The sequence below is a fragment of the Brachypodium distachyon genome, chromosome 5, assembly GCF_000005505.3.
Source record: "Brachypodium distachyon strain Bd21 chromosome 5, Brachypodium_distachyon_v3.0, whole genome shotgun sequence".
Classification (NCBI taxonomy): domain Eukaryota; kingdom Viridiplantae; phylum Streptophyta; class Magnoliopsida; order Poales; family Poaceae; genus Brachypodium; species Brachypodium distachyon.
In genome coordinates this window covers 7,431,192-7,449,123 of record NC_016135.3, presented here as the reverse complement: position 1 = coordinate 7,449,123, position 17,932 = coordinate 7,431,192, and the positions used below count along the sequence as shown (strand labels likewise).

The 17,932-nt window shown below is 53.6% G+C and overlaps 1 protein-coding gene across 2 annotated transcripts in view; it reads left to right on the top strand.

Annotated features, from left to right (window-relative positions):
* LOC106865572 overlaps nt 1–15,525 on the top strand; it is a 30,494-nt gene extending 14,969 nt beyond the window's left edge. The window contains exons 6-7 of one of the 2 annotated variants that reach the window (XM_024455449.1): nt 11,824–11,886; nt 14,779–15,525. In XM_024455449.1, coding sequence (XP_024311217.1) covers nt 11,824–11,881 — 58 coding nt within the window. In that variant the 3' untranslated portion in view covers nt 11,882–11,886; nt 14,779–15,525. The remainder of the gene's footprint in view (nt 1–11,823; nt 11,887–14,778) is intronic. The other variant, XM_024455448.1, reaches the window with a different exon arrangement.
* The last annotated feature ends 2,407 nt before the right edge of the window (nt 15,526–17,932 follow it).

The following is a 17,932-nucleotide window of genomic DNA, read 5'->3' as shown; positions in this document are numbered from 1 at the left end:
CATGGACGTCTCTTCCGTGGATTCGGGGAGCGCTTGCGTCGCAAATGTGGAATGCCACCTGGGGTATCTGAGACTGGACTAGTTTCCTGTTTAGTAGGTTCCAGTACAACCACAAGCTAAATGGGCTCTGGCTGGATGGAGTAAGAAATGTGAACCCAGATCCGAGGGATTGTACTTAGGTAGTTGTGTAGGTGGGAGCGCGGGTTCCTCAGGTGGTCTGGGCAAACATGTTCTGCAAATTCTAGAAGTCGATGCCGTTGCTACTCCCCCGGGAGGACAACAAGAGATTAACACGTCGATTCCTTGTGGGGAATGTGTACAACCTCTCTCGAGTGTCAAACTAAGTACTTAGCCGTGTTTCCGGTTAATGACAATTATGAGCAACTAGATATTGGGGCTGTAAGGAAGGTCTCACTCATTCCAACTTCTTAAATAAAATGAATGGTTTGAAAAGGGTAGGGGCAATTGATGTTTCTACTCAATGTGCTCTAGGTTAATAGGAGCATGGGTGTTTCTACCCCGTGTCCATTGCTTAACAATAATGCATCATTCTTTGTAGTTAGATAAACTATGTTTTGCTACCACGCCATAAAACCTGAACCCCACTATACCTCAATTGCATATACTTGGTAGGATCTGTTATAACTTCCAGGTGAACTTGCCAATACATTCGAATGTATTGACCACGTAGTGGCTGCAATTAATATTGCAGGTGAAACTGACGAAGAGTGAGGTTCGTCGATGTTATTTGGGTCATGTGCTTACATTCCATCATGCTCTCTCCTCTGAGAGTAGATGAGGCCATTTTGCTCTACCTTTCCGTTGCAGTTTTGTGATAAAATGTTATCATGGTTTTGAAACAATATTTGCTTATGCTGGCCTAGGAGGTCATGCAAGTTTGTAAGTATAATTTAAGTTCCGGATGATACGATGTCATAAAGTACTTTTGACCTTTGTATCTTGGTATTACATGTTGAACTGTATGTGCTAGTGAGTCGATCCAGGGACTAGCACAAATAAGCACAGAGATCGAACCCTGGAAAGGGGGCGGTCGCTTCATCGAGGCGAGGCGGGGTCCAGGCGGCGGAGCTCCGGGCGGCGACAGCAACGGCCTGCGGTGGATGAAACACGAAGGGGAAGCGCATCAAAAGGAGCGCACGGAGATGAAGAAGAAGAGGGGGCGGAAGATGGCGGAGCTTACCCTTAGGGTTCATTGGCGGCGACCAAAACAAGCGGCGGTGCGGGCGAACTCCGGCGAGCAATTCGGCGGCGTGGTCGCGAAGAGACGAGGGGGCAAGAGAGGGGAAAGAGAGAGGGGCGCGCTGGCTTTATAGGGACGCGAGCGGCGAGGCGCGGGAGGCACGGGAGGTGGAGATCTCGGCGGAGACGGCGCGGCGGCGAAAACGGCAGGCGGCGCGGACATGGCGGAGCTTTCCTTCGGCGAGACGAAGCAGCTGACAGGTGGGCCCCACCTGTGAGTGACTGCGGGCGCGCGCGCGCGGACCGGTTCGGCTAGGGCGGTTCTGGGCCGGTTCGGCCCAAGCGGTCGGACCGGTCCGGTTTTCCCTTTTTTTTTCTTTTCTTTTTCCCTTTTTCTAATTTCTTTGATAACTTTTGATTTTGAACTCCAAATTGGACCAAATAAATTGCAGAAAATTTGTAAAATCATGTTCTATCATGATACAACTTTTGGGAGTAATTTGCCCTCAAAATAAAATATAAAAAAAATACATTTGCCCTATAAATGCCTTTAGGGCTAGATAACTATTTAAATAAAATAGTTTTCCAACTCCAAAAAATATCCAAAAAATATGGGATAGCTTATATATGCAATAAACCCCTTTTATAAATAAACCTTATTGGTGTGAAGATCCGAAGCTCAAATGGGTGAAAACCCTAGGGTTTAAATTGAAATAAAATCTTTTAAAGCCTTTTGAGATTCAAATTTGAATTCAAACATGCAATTGTGGCATGATGCTTATGGATGCAATGCATATGTATGTAACATCCCAATTTTCAAAACCCTTCATATGCATTGCGTATCATAAGCATCATGTCACCTTTGCATTTGATCACTTTCAAAACCGTAATTTTTTTTTGCCAGAAAACCCTTTTGCAAAAATGCCTTTATTTGATTTTGGGCTTTAATCTTGCTTTTGAGTTTTTGCAATTTAACCCATGAGGGTATTAGGTTAAAAAAGGGACTTAATCCATATATAAAGCTATCCCATAAATTAGCTTTTGAAAGTATTTCGAAAAATAATTTGTTTCGATAGCGTAAGGGCCCTAAAAGCCATTTTATAGGCAAATGTATTTTTAAATATTTTATTTTGAGGAAATTCTTGTTCCAAAAGTTAGATCATATGAAAAATATGATTATACAAATTTTGCTGGATTTTATTTGGAGGGACTTGGAGCTTCGAATCAATTTTGAGGTTCAAAAACAGAAAATAGATAAAAGAAAAGGAAAAACCGAAGAAAACCAGACCGGACCGACCGGCTCAGCGGACCGCCCGCAGCCCCTGACAGGTGGACCCAGCCACCCTTCTTCAACCTCCGTCCGATTTCTCCACTCGCGCCCGAGTCCACGACGCCCACGGCTCCACTCCGAGTTCCACTCGCCCACGACCTCAATCTTCAAAAGTGTCGTCGCTCCGTGCTCCGACACCGGGGGCGTGCAGCCACGTCCCCCTTTTAGGTTCGGTAGGGGCGTCTGGGGCGGAGACCCGGTTATCGCCGGCACGGCCGATGAGGCCCTATGGGGCCGGTGAGACCAAGTGCCAAGTGGGCTTGCTAGTACCAAAACAAATGCACACCCGTTTTTTACCCAGGTTCTGGCCACCCGGAGGTGTAAAACCCTATGTCCTGCCTGTCTGAACTGATATTGATTGCGGATCAAGCATTTACAAGTTTTTGCCGAGCCAGTTCCCGGGCTTTCTCTCAATGGCTATGTACTGCTTACTATTCTCTGCTTGCTGTCCACCGGAACCAATTAACCAACTCACTACCCTCCCAACTGTCTGACCCGTCAACCGTCTAACCCCCTTGACCGTTGGCATGGGTCCTCCTTTTATACACAAGGGGATGCCACAGGTGCCACGGTGCATGGGCTACAAGTGTCCAACGGGGAGACACGCAACTCCTCCCGGTGAGCTGGTGGCATGCATGGGTGCCACCTCCGCTACAAGGGGCCTAAGACCCTAGGGCAAGATTGGACAACCACTGTTCCTTCGATCGGACGGGTAACTACCCGTCGGTCGGCTCATTTACTGAGCCGCGCGCCTTACTCCTTGCCTTGGTGGGACCACGCGTTCCGTGCCCGCCACGCGCCCGTGCGGCGCTGTTCAGTGGGCCCCACGACCCGAGGCGGGGGCACGCGTCCGGGAACCCCCAGTCCCCGCAAGTCGGCCCGGGAAGCACCCGGGCCCAGCGCACTCGGGAACCTCCTCCCGGGAAGCAGCTTCCCGGGAGGTGCCTAAGCGGGAATATTCCCCGAAGCCCCGCTAGCCCCTGTCGGGCTGGTAGCTTGCTGGGAAGCTCGTCAGCGCTTCCCAGGATGAGACCTTCCCGGGAACCCGGGGGAGGGGCCCACGCGTCGCGCAGCGGTGGTACCCCGGGTGCCACTGGTGCGACAGTAGCCCCCGGGCGTGGGCCGGCATCACCTGTTCCCGGAAGGGTCTCCCCCTAGTCGGTTGCTGGGCTATGCCCTTAACCGACGCGTGGGCCCCCGATCAGTTGCGGGCCCGCGTCCCTTCGCTGCCCCATGTACGGCGCCGCTAAAAGCGCCCGAAAAAGGCTCTCTCAAAGGGAATGCGGCCAGGTCCCCATGATAGTGCACCCGTCGGCACAAGGCCGGATGGCATGCACTACCATAGTGTCTCCGCGGCAGCCCCTGCTCCTTGCGGAGGTGTCCTACGGAGGGGGGCGACAAGGGCACTGTGGCAATGCACCCCGTCGACGCCGGACGCTGATGGGATGCACCACCACAGTGCCTCTGCGGCGACCCTCGCCCAGGAACCGCCCCTTTGAGGAAGCGCAGCAGGGGCACAACGGCAGTGCACCCGTCGGCGCGGGACGCCGATGGCATGCACTACCATCGTGCCTCTGTGGCGCCCCTCGGGGTGGGCTCGATGGGGTGATGCACCACCCCCCGAACCCGGCTTCGCTCTAAGCCATTCCATAGCTGGGGCGCGCCTTTTATAGACGCGGGAGGTAGGCTTGCCACCGCGCCATGCTTACCGGGTAACCGCGGCACACGTGGCGGCAAGCCGTCAACTCAGAAGCCTCGGAGTGCGATGAACCCCTTGTGTTGTGGACCTCCCTCACCACAAGGCACCGGCGTATGGTGCGACCCGTGGGCAGCTCACGGGCACCACAGTGTACAAGATTCCTCCCTTTCCTGCAGGTTAGACTCTTACCAGGTCCGAGGTCCTGCAAAAATCTTCGAAACTTACGAAAACAAGTAACACAGGTAAAACAGATAAATCTCTCCTGCTTCCCAGCCCCCGGCACAAAGGGGTCGATGCCAAACTTGGATGCGAGCATTTCCTTTCCTAGGCGCAGCGACTGCGCGGTGCATGCTGCGGGGGCCGAGCAACTGCACGCCTAGTGATGCACGTTGCGGGAAGCCCGCCAATGGCACGACCAGTGATGCACGTCGCAGGAAGCCCGGCAACGGCATGCCCGGTGATGCACGTTGCGGGAAACCCGCCAACGGCATGCCCCGTGATGCACCTTGCGGGAAACCCGCCAACGGCATGTCCAGTGATGCACGTCGCAGGCAACCCGCCAACGGCATGGCCCGTGCCGGAACGATCCGGCAACGGGTTTTTGTTTCAGGGGCACGGCAGCCCCTTGGTCACAAGCAAGTATGGAAAGACATCTTTGTGCACTTAAAGTAGGAGGCAAGAGGGGGAAAACACGCGAATGAACAAGGCAAAAACAAAGCTCAGGGGTGAAACACTTATCTTTATTCACAATCAACTAGCGGTTTACACACGGGGGCTGCCCAGTTACACTAGTTCGAGAGGTATGCATCGGAGGCATCACCTGAGGGTCGGGCTCCGCCGCTTCACGGGTAGAACTTGCGCAAGTGTTCAATATTCCAGCTATTGGGCGCCGGCAAGCCGTCTTCGGTTTCCAGGCGGACAGCCCCCGGCCTGGTCACCTGCACTACCCGGAAGGGGCCTTTCCATTTTGGAGTCAACTTGTTCCCGGCCTTCGTTCCTTGTATCCGGCGAAAGACAAGGTCTCCATTCTCGAGCCCCCGGGGACGGACTCGTCTGTCGTGATAACGACGGAATGCCTGCTGGTAGCGCGCGGCTCGCATAGCAGCCCGGCATTGAAGCTCTTCGATGAAGTTTAGATCGTCAACCCTTTGCTCGTGTTGGCTGGTGTCGCCGTACGCGCGTACTCGGAGAGATCCGTACTTGAGCTCGAGGGGCAGCACCGCTTCTGCCCCGTAGACAAGGGCGAAAGGAGTTTCGCCCGTTGCCCGACTAGGTGTGGTCCGGATGGACCACAGCACGGGCTGGAGTTCTTCGATCCAGTGCTTCCCGTGGCCTTTGAGCTTGTCAAAGGTTCTCGTCTTGAGCCCCGCCAGAACCTCTGCGTTGGCTCGCTCCGTCTGTCCGTTGCTCCTCGGGTGAGCGACGGACGCGAACCGCAGCTTAGTGCCCATGTCTTCGCAGTAGGCGTGAAACGCCGCGCTCGTGAATTGCGTGTTGTTGTCGGTGATGATGCTGTTAGGAACACAAAACCGGCACCCAATGCCCTTAAAAAACTTGATGGCCGCCTGGGCGGTCACTTTGCGCACTGGTTCTACCTCCACTCATTTGGAGAACTTGTCGATGGCCACAAACAAGTATTCGTAACCGCCAACCGCCCTTGAGCTTGCCGACGATGTCCAGCCCCCAGACCGCGAACGGCCATGACGACGGGATGACATGCAGGGCCTGGGCTGGTTGGTTGCTCTTCTTCGAGTGGAACTGGCACGCTTCGCACGTCCTCACCAGCCGCTCTGCGTCGGCCAGGGCCGTGGGCCAGTAGAAGCCATGCCGGAAAACCTTGCCGGCCAAAGCCCGGGAGGCCACATGGTGTGAACATGTGCCTCGATGTATGTCCTCCAACGGTGCACACCCTTCTTCCTGCGGCACGCAGATGAGTTTGACACCATTCACGCGCCTGCGGTAGATGCTGCCATCTATCACAGTGTACATCTTGGCTTGCCGTGCTACACGCTCCGCGGCGAAGTCATCCTCCGAGAGAGCCTCCAGTTTCAAATAGCGGGCCATCTCTTCCGCCCAGGGAGGAATCTCCCCGCCAACGCATGCCGTCACATCAGCGGCATGTACCCCTGCTGCTGCAGGGGTTCCTTCGGTTGCCGGAGGGGCGTCCCTGGCAGCCAGCTGGGGGGCGACTGAAGGAGCCAGTTGCTTCTGGCAGAACACCCCCGATGGAGGCTTCCGGCGCTCTGCTGCCATCTTGGCCAGCTCGTCAGCAGCGAAGTTGTCCTTCCGCTTGACGTGCTCGAAGTGCAAAACCCTTGAACTTCCGTTCTAGCTTGCGGACCTCTTCCACGTACGACGCCATTTGAGGGCAATCGTAGTCCTTGTTCACCTGGTGGATCACAAGCTGGGAATCGCCGCGAACAACCAGGCGCTTAATGTCGAGGGCGATCACTGCCCGCAACCCGGTAAGCAGACCTTCGTACTCCGCCGTGTTGTTGGTGGAGTTAGCGAAGTCGAGTTGAACGGCGAACCGCAGCTGGTCCCCTGTCGGCGACTCGATGACGACCCCGGCCCCCGCTCCCTGGAGACTGAACGCACCGTCGAAGTAGAGGACCCAGTGGCCCTGGTCCAGCTTGCCGGGAAGGCCGGTCTCCGACTCACTTTCTTCTACGCCCGTGGACGTCCACTCCGCGACGAAGTCCGCCAAGGCCGTGCTCTTGATGCTTTTGGAGTTGGCGAAGTGGAGGTCAAAATCCGACAGCTCCATCCTCCATTCGGCCACCCTCCCGGTGGCTTCACGGTTGGTGAGGGTCCGCTCGAGGCAGAACCCGGACACCACCGTGACGCGGTGCGCCTGGAAGTAGTGGCGCAGCGTGCGGGACGCAAGGAGAATCCCCAGAAGGAGCTTTTGTACTTGCGGGTACCTTGCCCGCGCGTCGCGCAGCACCGTACTAACGAAGTATACCGGGCGTTGCACCAACCGCTTCCGCGGCGCCGGGGTTGCCGTCTCGGGGGTGGTCCCCGGGTTTGAGGTGGTTGCCGGAGGCTGCTCAGCCCCTTGCCCCGCAGCCCCAATCCCCGGGACGTCTTCCTCCCTCTCGGCAACCAGCACTGAGCTGACCACCTGGTCATTTGCCGCTAGGTAGAGTAGCAGCGGCTCGCCCAACTTGCGGGCGACTTGGATGGGCGGTGACCTCAGGTATCGTTGAGTTCCTGGGCGCCGCCTCGGCCTCGGGAGTCCAGTCGACTGGACCCTTCTTCTTCATTACCCAGAAGAAAGGCAGGGCACGCTCGCCCAGCCTGGAGATGAAGCATCCCAGTGCGGGAACGCAGCCGTTGAGGCGTTGGCCATCTTTCACCTTGCGGGGGGCCTCCATCGTCTCGATGGCTTCTATTTTGGTCGGGTTGGCCTGTATCCCCCGGTGTGAAACCAAGAAACCCAGAAGCTGCCCAGAGTTGACACCGAAGGTGCACTTATCCAGGTTCAGCTTGAGCTTGATCCTACGGAGGTTCTCAAATGTCTCAAGCAGGTCATCAATCAGCGAGTCCCTACGCTTCGATTTGATGATGATGTCATCCATGTAGGCCTCCGCGTTGCGGCCTAGCTGGGCCCCCAAACATTCTCACAGGGCGCGCTGGAATGTGGAGCCCGCGTTCTTCAACCCGAAAGGCATGCATGTATAGCAGTAGCAGCCAACCGGGGTGATAAACGCTGTCTTTTCCTGATCCTCGACCACCATCTTGATTTGATGGTAGTCGGAGAAAGCATCCAGAAAACTCAACAGGTCACAACCAGCGGTAGAATCAACTATCTGGTCGATACGGGGTACAGGGAAGGGATCCTTGGGGCATGCACGATTAAGATCGGTAAAATCTACGCACATGCGAAGCTTATTCCCCGCTTTGGGCACTACTACAGGGTTAGCCAGCCAAGTGGGGTACAAAACTTCCTTGATCGCCCCGGCAGCCCTGAGCTTGCCCACCTCTTGCTTGATGAAATCTTTCCGCTCTTGTGCCTGCCGCCAGATCTTCTGCTTGACGGGGTGCGCATCCAGGCGCACCGCGAGCCGATACTCAATCACCTCCCTGGGGACTCCGGGAAGGTCTGACGGTTCCCAGGCGAACACGTCGGCGTTTTCCCGGAGGAAGGTGATGAGGGCGCTTTCCTATTCGGCGGTCAGGTTCGCACCGACGGTAACGGTGCGCTCCTTGTCGCCGGCTTGGAGGGGCAGCTTCTTCACTTTGGCGGCCTCCTCCCGGAGTCCCTGCCCCTTGCCGGGGCGCGAGCTCGAGCCTGCGCCTCCCCCGGCTCCGGCTAGCCCTTGCGGGGTGGCGCGGGCCTTCTTCGTTGCTGGGGCGTCACCCGGCAAGGCGTCGTCTTCGACAACACCTTCGTCGCCGGCGTCAGTTGCAGCAGCGGCCCGGACGACCTCGCCAAGGCAACAAGCTGCGTCTTTGAGATCGCACCCGATGGAAAGGACTCCGTAGACAGACGGCATCTTCATCACGCCGTAGGCGCAATGCGTAGCCGCCATAAACTTGATCAGCGCCGGCCGACCAAGGATCCCGTTGTAGGCAACGGGGTATGTGCCACGTCGAACACTATGTGCTCGGTCCTGAACGCTTCCCGGGACCCGAAGGTGACCGGCAGCGTGATGCGTCCCAGCGGGCGCACGATCCCGGGGTTCACCCCTCGGAACCGTTCGGTGGGCTTCAGCCGCTCCATCGGCCGCTGGAGCTTTTCCACTAGCCTGGCGGACAGGAGGTTAAGCCCCGCTCCGTTGTCCACCAGCACCTTGGTCACCGTCATATTGCTAATGATCGGCGAGACGACGAAGGGTATTACCCCCGAACCCAACTGTCGCACCGGGTGATCATCAGCGCTGAAGGTGATCGGCACATGCGACCACCTCAACGGCTGCTGCGGTTCTGCATCCGGCAACAGCGCGCACATGTCGCGGGTGAGGCGCTTCACCGCGGCGTGGGATGGGAGTGCGTAAGCTCCCCCATGGATGCAGGCGACGCCACGAGGCTCCTGGAAGCTCGGCTCGTCGCCGCCGGTATAGTCGGGCTCGCGCTGCTCCTCGGCGCGCGCCCTGTCACGCCCCCGAGGAGGGCGTTCCCGCGCAGCGAGGGGCTGGCTGCGCCCCCCTTGGGGTTCAACCCCGCTAGCACCACCGCCGGCCAGCCTCGGACCCGCTCTGGGGTCTTTCGGGCAATCTCGGGAGAGATGCCCGATGTCGCCACAATTGAAGCAGGCGCCGGCGGCGCTGCACTCCTCGTGGCGCTGCTCCCCCCGCTGCTTGATCCCTTGCAGGACGCGGCAACTCTGCGCGTCGTGGGGGGAGTTGTTGTGGATAGGGCAGCGGGGCGCGTCGCCCTGCTTCCCGCCAGACTCTCCCCCGACGAGGCCTTCTTCGCAGGCCTCGCCGCAGGAGCCCCCGAGTCCGCAGCGAGGAGTTGTTTCCCGCTGCGCTTACGCGGTGCAGCCGTCGTCTGGGCCCATGGGAGCGTCTTTTTGCTCCAGTGGGCGCGGGCTCCACCTCGCGCTTGCGTCGGCGCTCCAAGAGCGGGCGCAGATCCTCCTGTTGTCGGGCATTCAAGATGCCACGCGAATCGCCCCCCGGGACGTTGGGCGATGAATTCGAGGACCCCTCCGGGCCCCCGTCTACCAGGCCTCGCTGAGCAGGGGGAGGGTTCTCCCCCTGTCGCGAGGCGGGCGGCGCGCCTTCGCGCTCTAAGTTCGGCCCGTGGCCGGAGCCTACCGGGGCGCCCTCGCCTTGCGGCTGCTGGGCGGCCAGGGCGAGAAGCGCTTCCAACTCCTCGCCCCACGTCTCGTGCACCGGGGTGCCCTGCTGCGGCTCGTACCGCCCCATGACGCGCGCGGCGACGATGGCTTCAGCCAGGGTTCGCACGGGGGGCAACCGGTTTCCTGAACGGCTGCTTCCCGCCCTGGCCCCGGACGCCTCCGGGTGCGCAGGGTGCGAACCTCTAGGTTTGGACAACCACTGTTCCTTGGATCGGACGGGTAACTACCCGTCAGTCGGCTCGTTTACTGAGCCGCGCGCCTTACTCCTTGCCTTGGTGGGACCGGGGGCGTGCGGCGCTGTCCAGTGGGCCCCACGACCTGAGGCGGGGGCACGCGTCCGGGAACCCCCAGTCCCCGCAAGTCGGCCCGGGAAGCACCCGGGCCCAGCGCACCCGGGAACCTCCTCCCGGGAAGCAGCTTCCCGGGAGGTGCTTAAGCTGGAATATTCCCTGAAGCCATGCGAGCCCCTTTCGGGCTGGTAGCTTGCCGGGAAGCTCGTCGGCGCTCTCCGGGATGAGACTTTCCCGGGAACCCGGGGGAGGGGCCCACGCGTCGCGCAGCGGTGGTACCCCGGGTGCCACTGGTGCGACAAAAATTGTGCGCGTCACCCCGAAGCTCTTCCTTTTCTCCTCCTATTCCCCCACTTTCCCCGCTCGATTACGCGCCGGTTACCCTCCGATTTCTCGCCGGAGAAAGCTTCGGTCGCCGCCGATTCTCGCGCCGCCGACGCTGTTCCGGTGAGTCCCGCGCACTGCCGATCCTCTCCCCTTCTTCCTCTTTCCCGAGCGAACCCTGTGACGCGCTAGCCCTCGAGTTTGGACGACCGAGCCGTCCCCGCGTCAGCCATCTTCCTCAACGCCGTCCGCCGGAGAGCCGCGCCGCGCGCGCCACCTCTGCCTCCCGCGCCCCAACCCGCGCCGCTCCGCGTCCGCACCGCGCCGCCGCCGCTCTCCACGCGCCGCCGCCGTCACCCCCGTGCCCCGCCGCCCGTGCCGCACCGCCCCTCGCCGCCGCTCCACTGCGCGCCCCCGCCCCGGCGGCGCTGCCCCCGCCGCACCGCTCCGCACCGCCCCTCGCCGCCGCTCCACCGCGCGCCGCCGCCCCGCCTGCGCCGCCCTGCCGCCGTTCTGCCTGCCCGCGCCAACGCCGGCGAGCCACCCCGCAGCCGGCGAAAACCATAGAACCGGGCCAGTCAGATTTTGCCACGTGGCAGAGTTTTTTTAATTTTATTTCGGCCGAATTAGATAATGCAATTTTGCAGAAAGGCCCCTACAACTTCAAAGCCTCATATCTTTCAAACCGTTTGTCCAAAAGTTGTGATCCGCACCTTTCTGGAATCGTCACAACGTGTAGAATATTTTGGCACTTTCTAATTTCAGTTTTGAACAAATTAGACAGAAGCTATTTACAGAATGGTTGAATATGGTTTCACATTCAAACGATTTGTTTCAAAATAGTTTTGAGTATGTTATCTTGCTGTAAAATTAGTTAAACTTGTTCTCTGTCCATTAGGACCAGAAAAGAAATTATTTTGTGAACAATCATGGCATACAGGTTTAAATCTTGCTCTTTGTTGAAAAACCACACAATCTTTTAATTTAAACCCTACCCTTGTTTCGTGCATATTAATTACCTCTTTGGTGTTGTATAATCCGTCCAAATCATTTGAAAGACTTTTCAAAACAGAAACAAAACTTTTACTTTAGAGGTAACCTTTGTATGCATCATGGCATGGTTTTTGTATTGAATGTTGTGTTTATTGTGTCTATGTTTCTTTTATTTTAGATTGTGTGGAGTGTATTCCTTGTTGTTGCGAAGAGTGCGAGAACTACCACAACCTTGAACAAGGCAAGTTCACTTTGATCATTCTCCTAAATATTTTTATTATGCACTAGATGTTTTATTAGATGCATTACGAATATTACTCGTACTTCTATTCTAGCTATAAATCCCAGGTAGTCTAGTTTACCCTCGCCATTACTTTGCTACCAAAATTGCCATCGATTGTAGTTGAATGCTAGGCTATGGTAGTATCGTGGGGGAAATAACTACATTATGATATTGTTATGCCTTTGGATATGAAATGTTTTGTTAGATGTAAGGCAAAACAATTAATTCAATGAACCGTGCTGAGTGGGCTGCTTTGAAGATTTAGAGGATTAGCGGCGTCAGGTCCATTTCTATGGGTCCCTCTGAGTCGAGTTCCTGTGGATTCAGGAATGGATCGTCCATGGACGTCTCTCCCGTGGATTCGCGGAGCGCCTACGTTGCAAATGTGAAATGCCACCTAGGGTAACCGAGACTGGACTAGTTTCCTATTTAGAAGCTTCCAGTACAACCACAATGCTATATGGGCTCTGGCGAGACAAGAGTAAGTTGTATGAACCTAGACCCGAGGAATTGTACTGAGGTAGCCGTGTAGGGGGAGCGTGATTCTCTCGTGGTTTAGGAAATTACCTCTGAAAATCTCGTAATCGATGCCGTTGCTACTCTACCCTGAGGACAACAAGGGACTAACACGTCGGTTTCTTGTGGGGAATGTGTACAAACTCTCGAGAGCGTCAAAACTAAGTACTTAGCCGTGTCCCCGGCAACGGACAATTTGAGCAACTAGATGTGGGGCTGTAAGGAAAGTCTCACTCATTCCAATTTCTTAAATAAAATGAATGGTTGAACAGGGTCGGAGCACTTGATGAATCCACTTCAATGTGCTCTAGGATAATTGGAGCATGGGTGTGTCTACCCCATGTCCAATAGTGATAAAATTCTATTTGATTAAAAGATAGGATTCAATAACTAAGCTTTTATGCAAATATCCTTGAACCCACTTTGCCACATTGTGCATATACTTGGTAGGCTCTGATATAACTCCTAGTGAATCTTGCCAATACATTCAATGTATTGACCCTAGTGGCTGCATCGTTTAATGATGCAGCAAGCTCCGACGACGAGTAAGATGTGCGTTCTGCATGTTTGGGTTACGGGCTTACATTCTAACTTGCTCTCACCGTGGTGTTGATGAGCCCTTGTATCTTTCGTTTTCCACTGCTAAACAGTTGTTTTATTTCCAGCTAACCGGTGAGGTTATGCGAGTTGTAAGTACCTTTTTAATTCTGGATGATACGTTTTAATATTGAGACCTTTGTTCTATGATATTACATCTTGAACCTGTGTGTGCTAGTGAGTCGATCCAGGTATTAGCACTAAAGCATAGAGATCGAATCCGTATACGGGAGCGGTCGCTTCAGATGGTATCAGAGCATTGTGTTGCCTGTAGGAACGTGACCCTAGCATGGATTAGACCAAAAGAGACCATATGATTGTTCTATGCATTTCATCCCACTCTAAATTTGCATATTGAGATACATGCATATTCATATACACTTGCAATCATACCAATGTCCAATGCATATGTACTACTTGTGTTTTACTTCATCCACTTGCATCTTCAGATTTTATATGCATTTATATACACCTCATACTACAATGTCATGCTTTCGACTGTTACAATTATTTGTCATGTTTGCATAACATACACCTTATATTGTCATTATTACATTTATGCATCAACCTACTTGTCCACCAAATTTCGGAGATGAGCCACCTTTCACGCACGTCCATTACCCGACAATTGACGATGACATCCCGTTTGGGAGACAGCTTGCTACTTTGTGCACGACACTACACCTGGCAACACCCTGTTTCCGAGGATGTGCTGAGCCAGTGGGATCCCAGGGAGGCGCACGCCGCTGGGAGATCGACACGGAGATCAGAGGACAGACTGTTGTTCCATTGACGCCCGACATCACCTACTCCGTGCGCTACCCCGACTTCATGCTGGGACTCCAGTTCGCCATGCAACATGCGATAGCTCGTGTGTGCGAGGCGTACCACGATGAACTGCCTCCGGACTCTGTCTTCCTTAGCTTCGGAAGGCGAGTTGTTGGCAGGAATGCCGTGGGACCGGAGATCCTAGGCGAGGATCCGCACATGGAGGATGTTCAATTTCAAGCTCTGCAGCAGAACATGGTGGACATGGGGAAGAGTCTGTACAACGAGATGACCCGAGCGGACATAGCTGAAGACCAGGTGGGGATACTCCAAGGTCAACTGGCGCTGAAGACAAACGAGGTGAACCGCAGGGGAGACGTTATCCTGAACATGCACGCGATCATGGAGCAGATTATGTATGAGAAGGATCTCCTGCAACTTCAGTATGATCAGCTCCAAGTTCAGGTCAACAACGCCAACCCTGCACCAGCACAAGCTCCACCACCCCCTCAAGATGAGGAGATGGAGCCACAGGAGGAGAAACCTCCGGAGGCGTAGGAGATGGACACACCTGCCACCCGCACCCGTTCCAGGGCGAAGAACTCCGGGAACACCAACTTCCTCTCACTTCCTTAGTTTCAGCTTAGAGCCGCCAGACTATTTACTATATTATATTCGTTGTCGTGTTAGTCATTGACCATGCCGTCGTTGTGGTATGGCAATGTAGATTCGTGTGTTTACTTGCAACTCTTTACTTGTGTTTAGGCTGGTATGCCTGGTGAACTATTTGTTTTGGATGTTAAAATCTTAGTGAATGCTTTTGCTTGCTTTATAGTGGACTTGTTTCATGATTGAATTGTCATGCTTGTGTTATAATTGTGTTTGAACTGTTGTATTGCCTGTGTTGTGGGGCTTAGTTTCCCTTAGACCCTGTCTATCTATTTTCTCATCTATGCTGTCCCAAAACAGATGCCGCCGAGACGCGATACTCGCCGCGATGCTGACAACAATGAGGAGGGTCAGGACAACAACAACGCCACCATGCAGCAACTGCTAGCTGCACAGACCCAGATTCTGCAGGCTTTGACCCAGCAGATGAACAACAACAACAACAACAACCAGAACCCCAATCCACCACCTCGAGTGGACATGCTAACTAGGTTTCTGAGGCTGTGAACACCAACATTCACCAGCTCCCCGGAACTGATTCTAGCTGATGATTGGCTCCGTTCTGTGAGCAAATGCCTAGTGACAGTTGGCTGCAATGAAGCTGACAAGGTGAGATTTGCCGCTCACTTGCTTGAAGGACCTGCCGCAGCTTGGTGGGAGACTTATCAGATCACTACACCCATGGAGGAGGTCACATGGGAAATGTTCCAAGATGCCTTCCGCACCGCCCACTTCTCTGCAGGCGTACTGAGCTTGAAGAAGAGGGAATTCCACAAGCTAAAGGCAAGGGAACAGGACCGTGTCAGAGTACATCGAGACCTTCAACAAGTTGTCACGCTATGCCCCGGATGACGTCAACACAGATGCAAAACGCCGGAAAGTTTTTGGATGGCTTGAACGACGAACTCGCCGTTCAACTGGCAGTCGTTTACTGATATGGACATGCTAACCATGGATACAACCATTAGAACCCTAATTGTTGGTGTATCTAATAACAATTATAATCAGGTGAATTCAATTACAAAATGTTTTCAATATGTTACTTGCAAAGAGGCGGAGCTACTATCTTGTGTAATCTTATTATGTAGACATCTTATTGAACTTTACAAGTCCAAAGTGAAGATGAAGAGTGATAGCCTGCAAAGGGAGATTCAAAGTGAAGCCTATCAAGTCTACTTTCTAACAAATCAAACGGCACTTGATTCGGAGCTTGCTAGAGAAAGGTATCACGAATTAAAGTTGAATCCGATTCGGGTCCGAGCTGTCAGGAGACCCGAATTTGTTTTAATCACCCAGGCCGCATCCGGAGTCCAAATCAAGCAAACAAGTACTTGTTGGAAAGGTAATTACAAGACCTTTCCAACGGATCTGGCCCCATCAATAGATTCGACTCGTGCTGACCGTGGCAGACAAAACAAGCTGACGGATCTGTTTTTCTGTTTCCTAAAGAGTTGTAGTTTGTTAGGAAAGTTAGAGATAGCGTTGGATTTCGGACTCCTTATTCCAGATGGACGAAAATATCTCTCCCTCCTCCTTTATATACCCCATGAGCCCCCTAAGAAGCCTTGGGTTTTGATTAGATAAAGTTTAGCCTTTGCTACTTTCGTGTAATCGCGTGTGTCGGTTAGACCACCTGTTTTACCGTCATCAAGACTCCAACTATATTGAGTATTCAGATTCGTGAACCTTCATATCTCCTATTCGCAATTTCAGATTGCTTTTCATCTTGTTCTTGCTTGTTCTTCGATTGCTTGCAGGAACAAAGACCTTCGTGGTCAGGTTGATCGTGCCCCCGCGGGATCAATAACCTTCTGGAGTTGGTGTATCGATCGCTAAGGCGCTGCCTCCTAGGTTGTAGTCGGATCGTCAACGTCACCTCCTACCAAATCGATAATTAGGTATCTCATCGAAAGATCGGGACACCCTCGAGGCTATCATTTACATCCCTACATACCAGTCCCTCATGGACAAAGCCATCATTCTGGAGAACAAACAGAATCAGATAGAAAACAGGAGGAAGAGGCCTCACCATGGCAATAACCACGCTGGTCCACACCAGAAGCCGCGCACCTCGTACGAGGGTAGTGGCAGCTCTTCGATGGTTAAGCATGGAGGAAATCATCAGAATAACCATGGTGGGAGTGGACACCATCACCGCCATGGAAATCAAGGACACCACCACCACCAGGGAGGAAATGGCAGCCGGAACCACCAATAGAAGCACCAGCACCCAAGGATCAACAACAACAAGGGCAGTGGCCATAACAATGGAGGCAACCCAGGGCAGAACCGCACCACTGGCAGGGATATGAGCCAAGTGCAATGCTTCAAGTGTCACAAGATGGGGCACTACTCCAATGATTGTTCGGAGAAGTTCAATGAGGCTGGAGCAAAGCCCAACCCATTTCAGAAGGGCAATGTGAACCACGTCAACATGGAAGAAATCACGGAGGAGCAAGGTATCGTAATTGGCACCTTCCGTCTAAATTCTTTTGAAGCACTCGTACTGTTTGATACCGGTGCATCGCATTCTTTTATCTCAAGGAGTTTTGTGCATGAGAATGGATTAAACACTAGTACCTTAGTGAACCCTATGAAGGTGAAGTCACCTGGGGGAGAGATGATAACGGCTTGTGAATGCCGAATGCTGACACTAGAAATTGGAAAACACATTTTCCCCACATACCTGATAGTGTTAGGATCAAAAGACTTGGATGTGATCCTAGGAATGGAATGGTTAGCCAAGTATGAAGGACTTATAGATTGTGTCAAGAGGACTATCACACTCACAACCTCGGAGAAGAAGCGAATCCGCTTCAAGTCAACCTATGAGCTTAAATTACCCAAGGTAAATTCTCTTAAGGGGGTTAGCCTAGAGGATGTACCAATAGTGAAAAAATATCCGGATGTGTTTCTAGAGGAATTACCAGGCATGCCACCGGACCGAGATGTGGAATTTCTCATTGAGTTATTGCCCGGAAGTGGACCTATAGCCAAGAGACTGTATAATCAATGATCTATTCGATCAATTGAAAGGAGCCTGTGTTTTCTCAAAGATCAATCTTCGATCAGGTTATTTCCAGTTAAAGATCCGAGAAGTGGATATACCCAAGACAGCATTTACCACTAGGTATGGCCTGTTTGAGTACACAGTGATGCCTTTTGGATTAACCAATGCCCCGGCATACTTCATGAATATGATGAACAAGGTATTCATGGAATATTTGGATAAGTTTGTCGTAGTATTCATCGATGACATTTTGATCTACTCGAAGAGCAAAGAAGAACATGAAGAACATTTGCGTCTGATCATGGAAAAGCTTAGAGAGCACAAGCTTTACGGAAAATTCAGCAAGTGTGAATTTTGGTTGTCCGAAGTTGGTTTCTTGGGACACATTGTGTCAGGAAATGGAATTGCCGTCGACCCCGCTAAAGTAGCAGCGGTGACTGAATG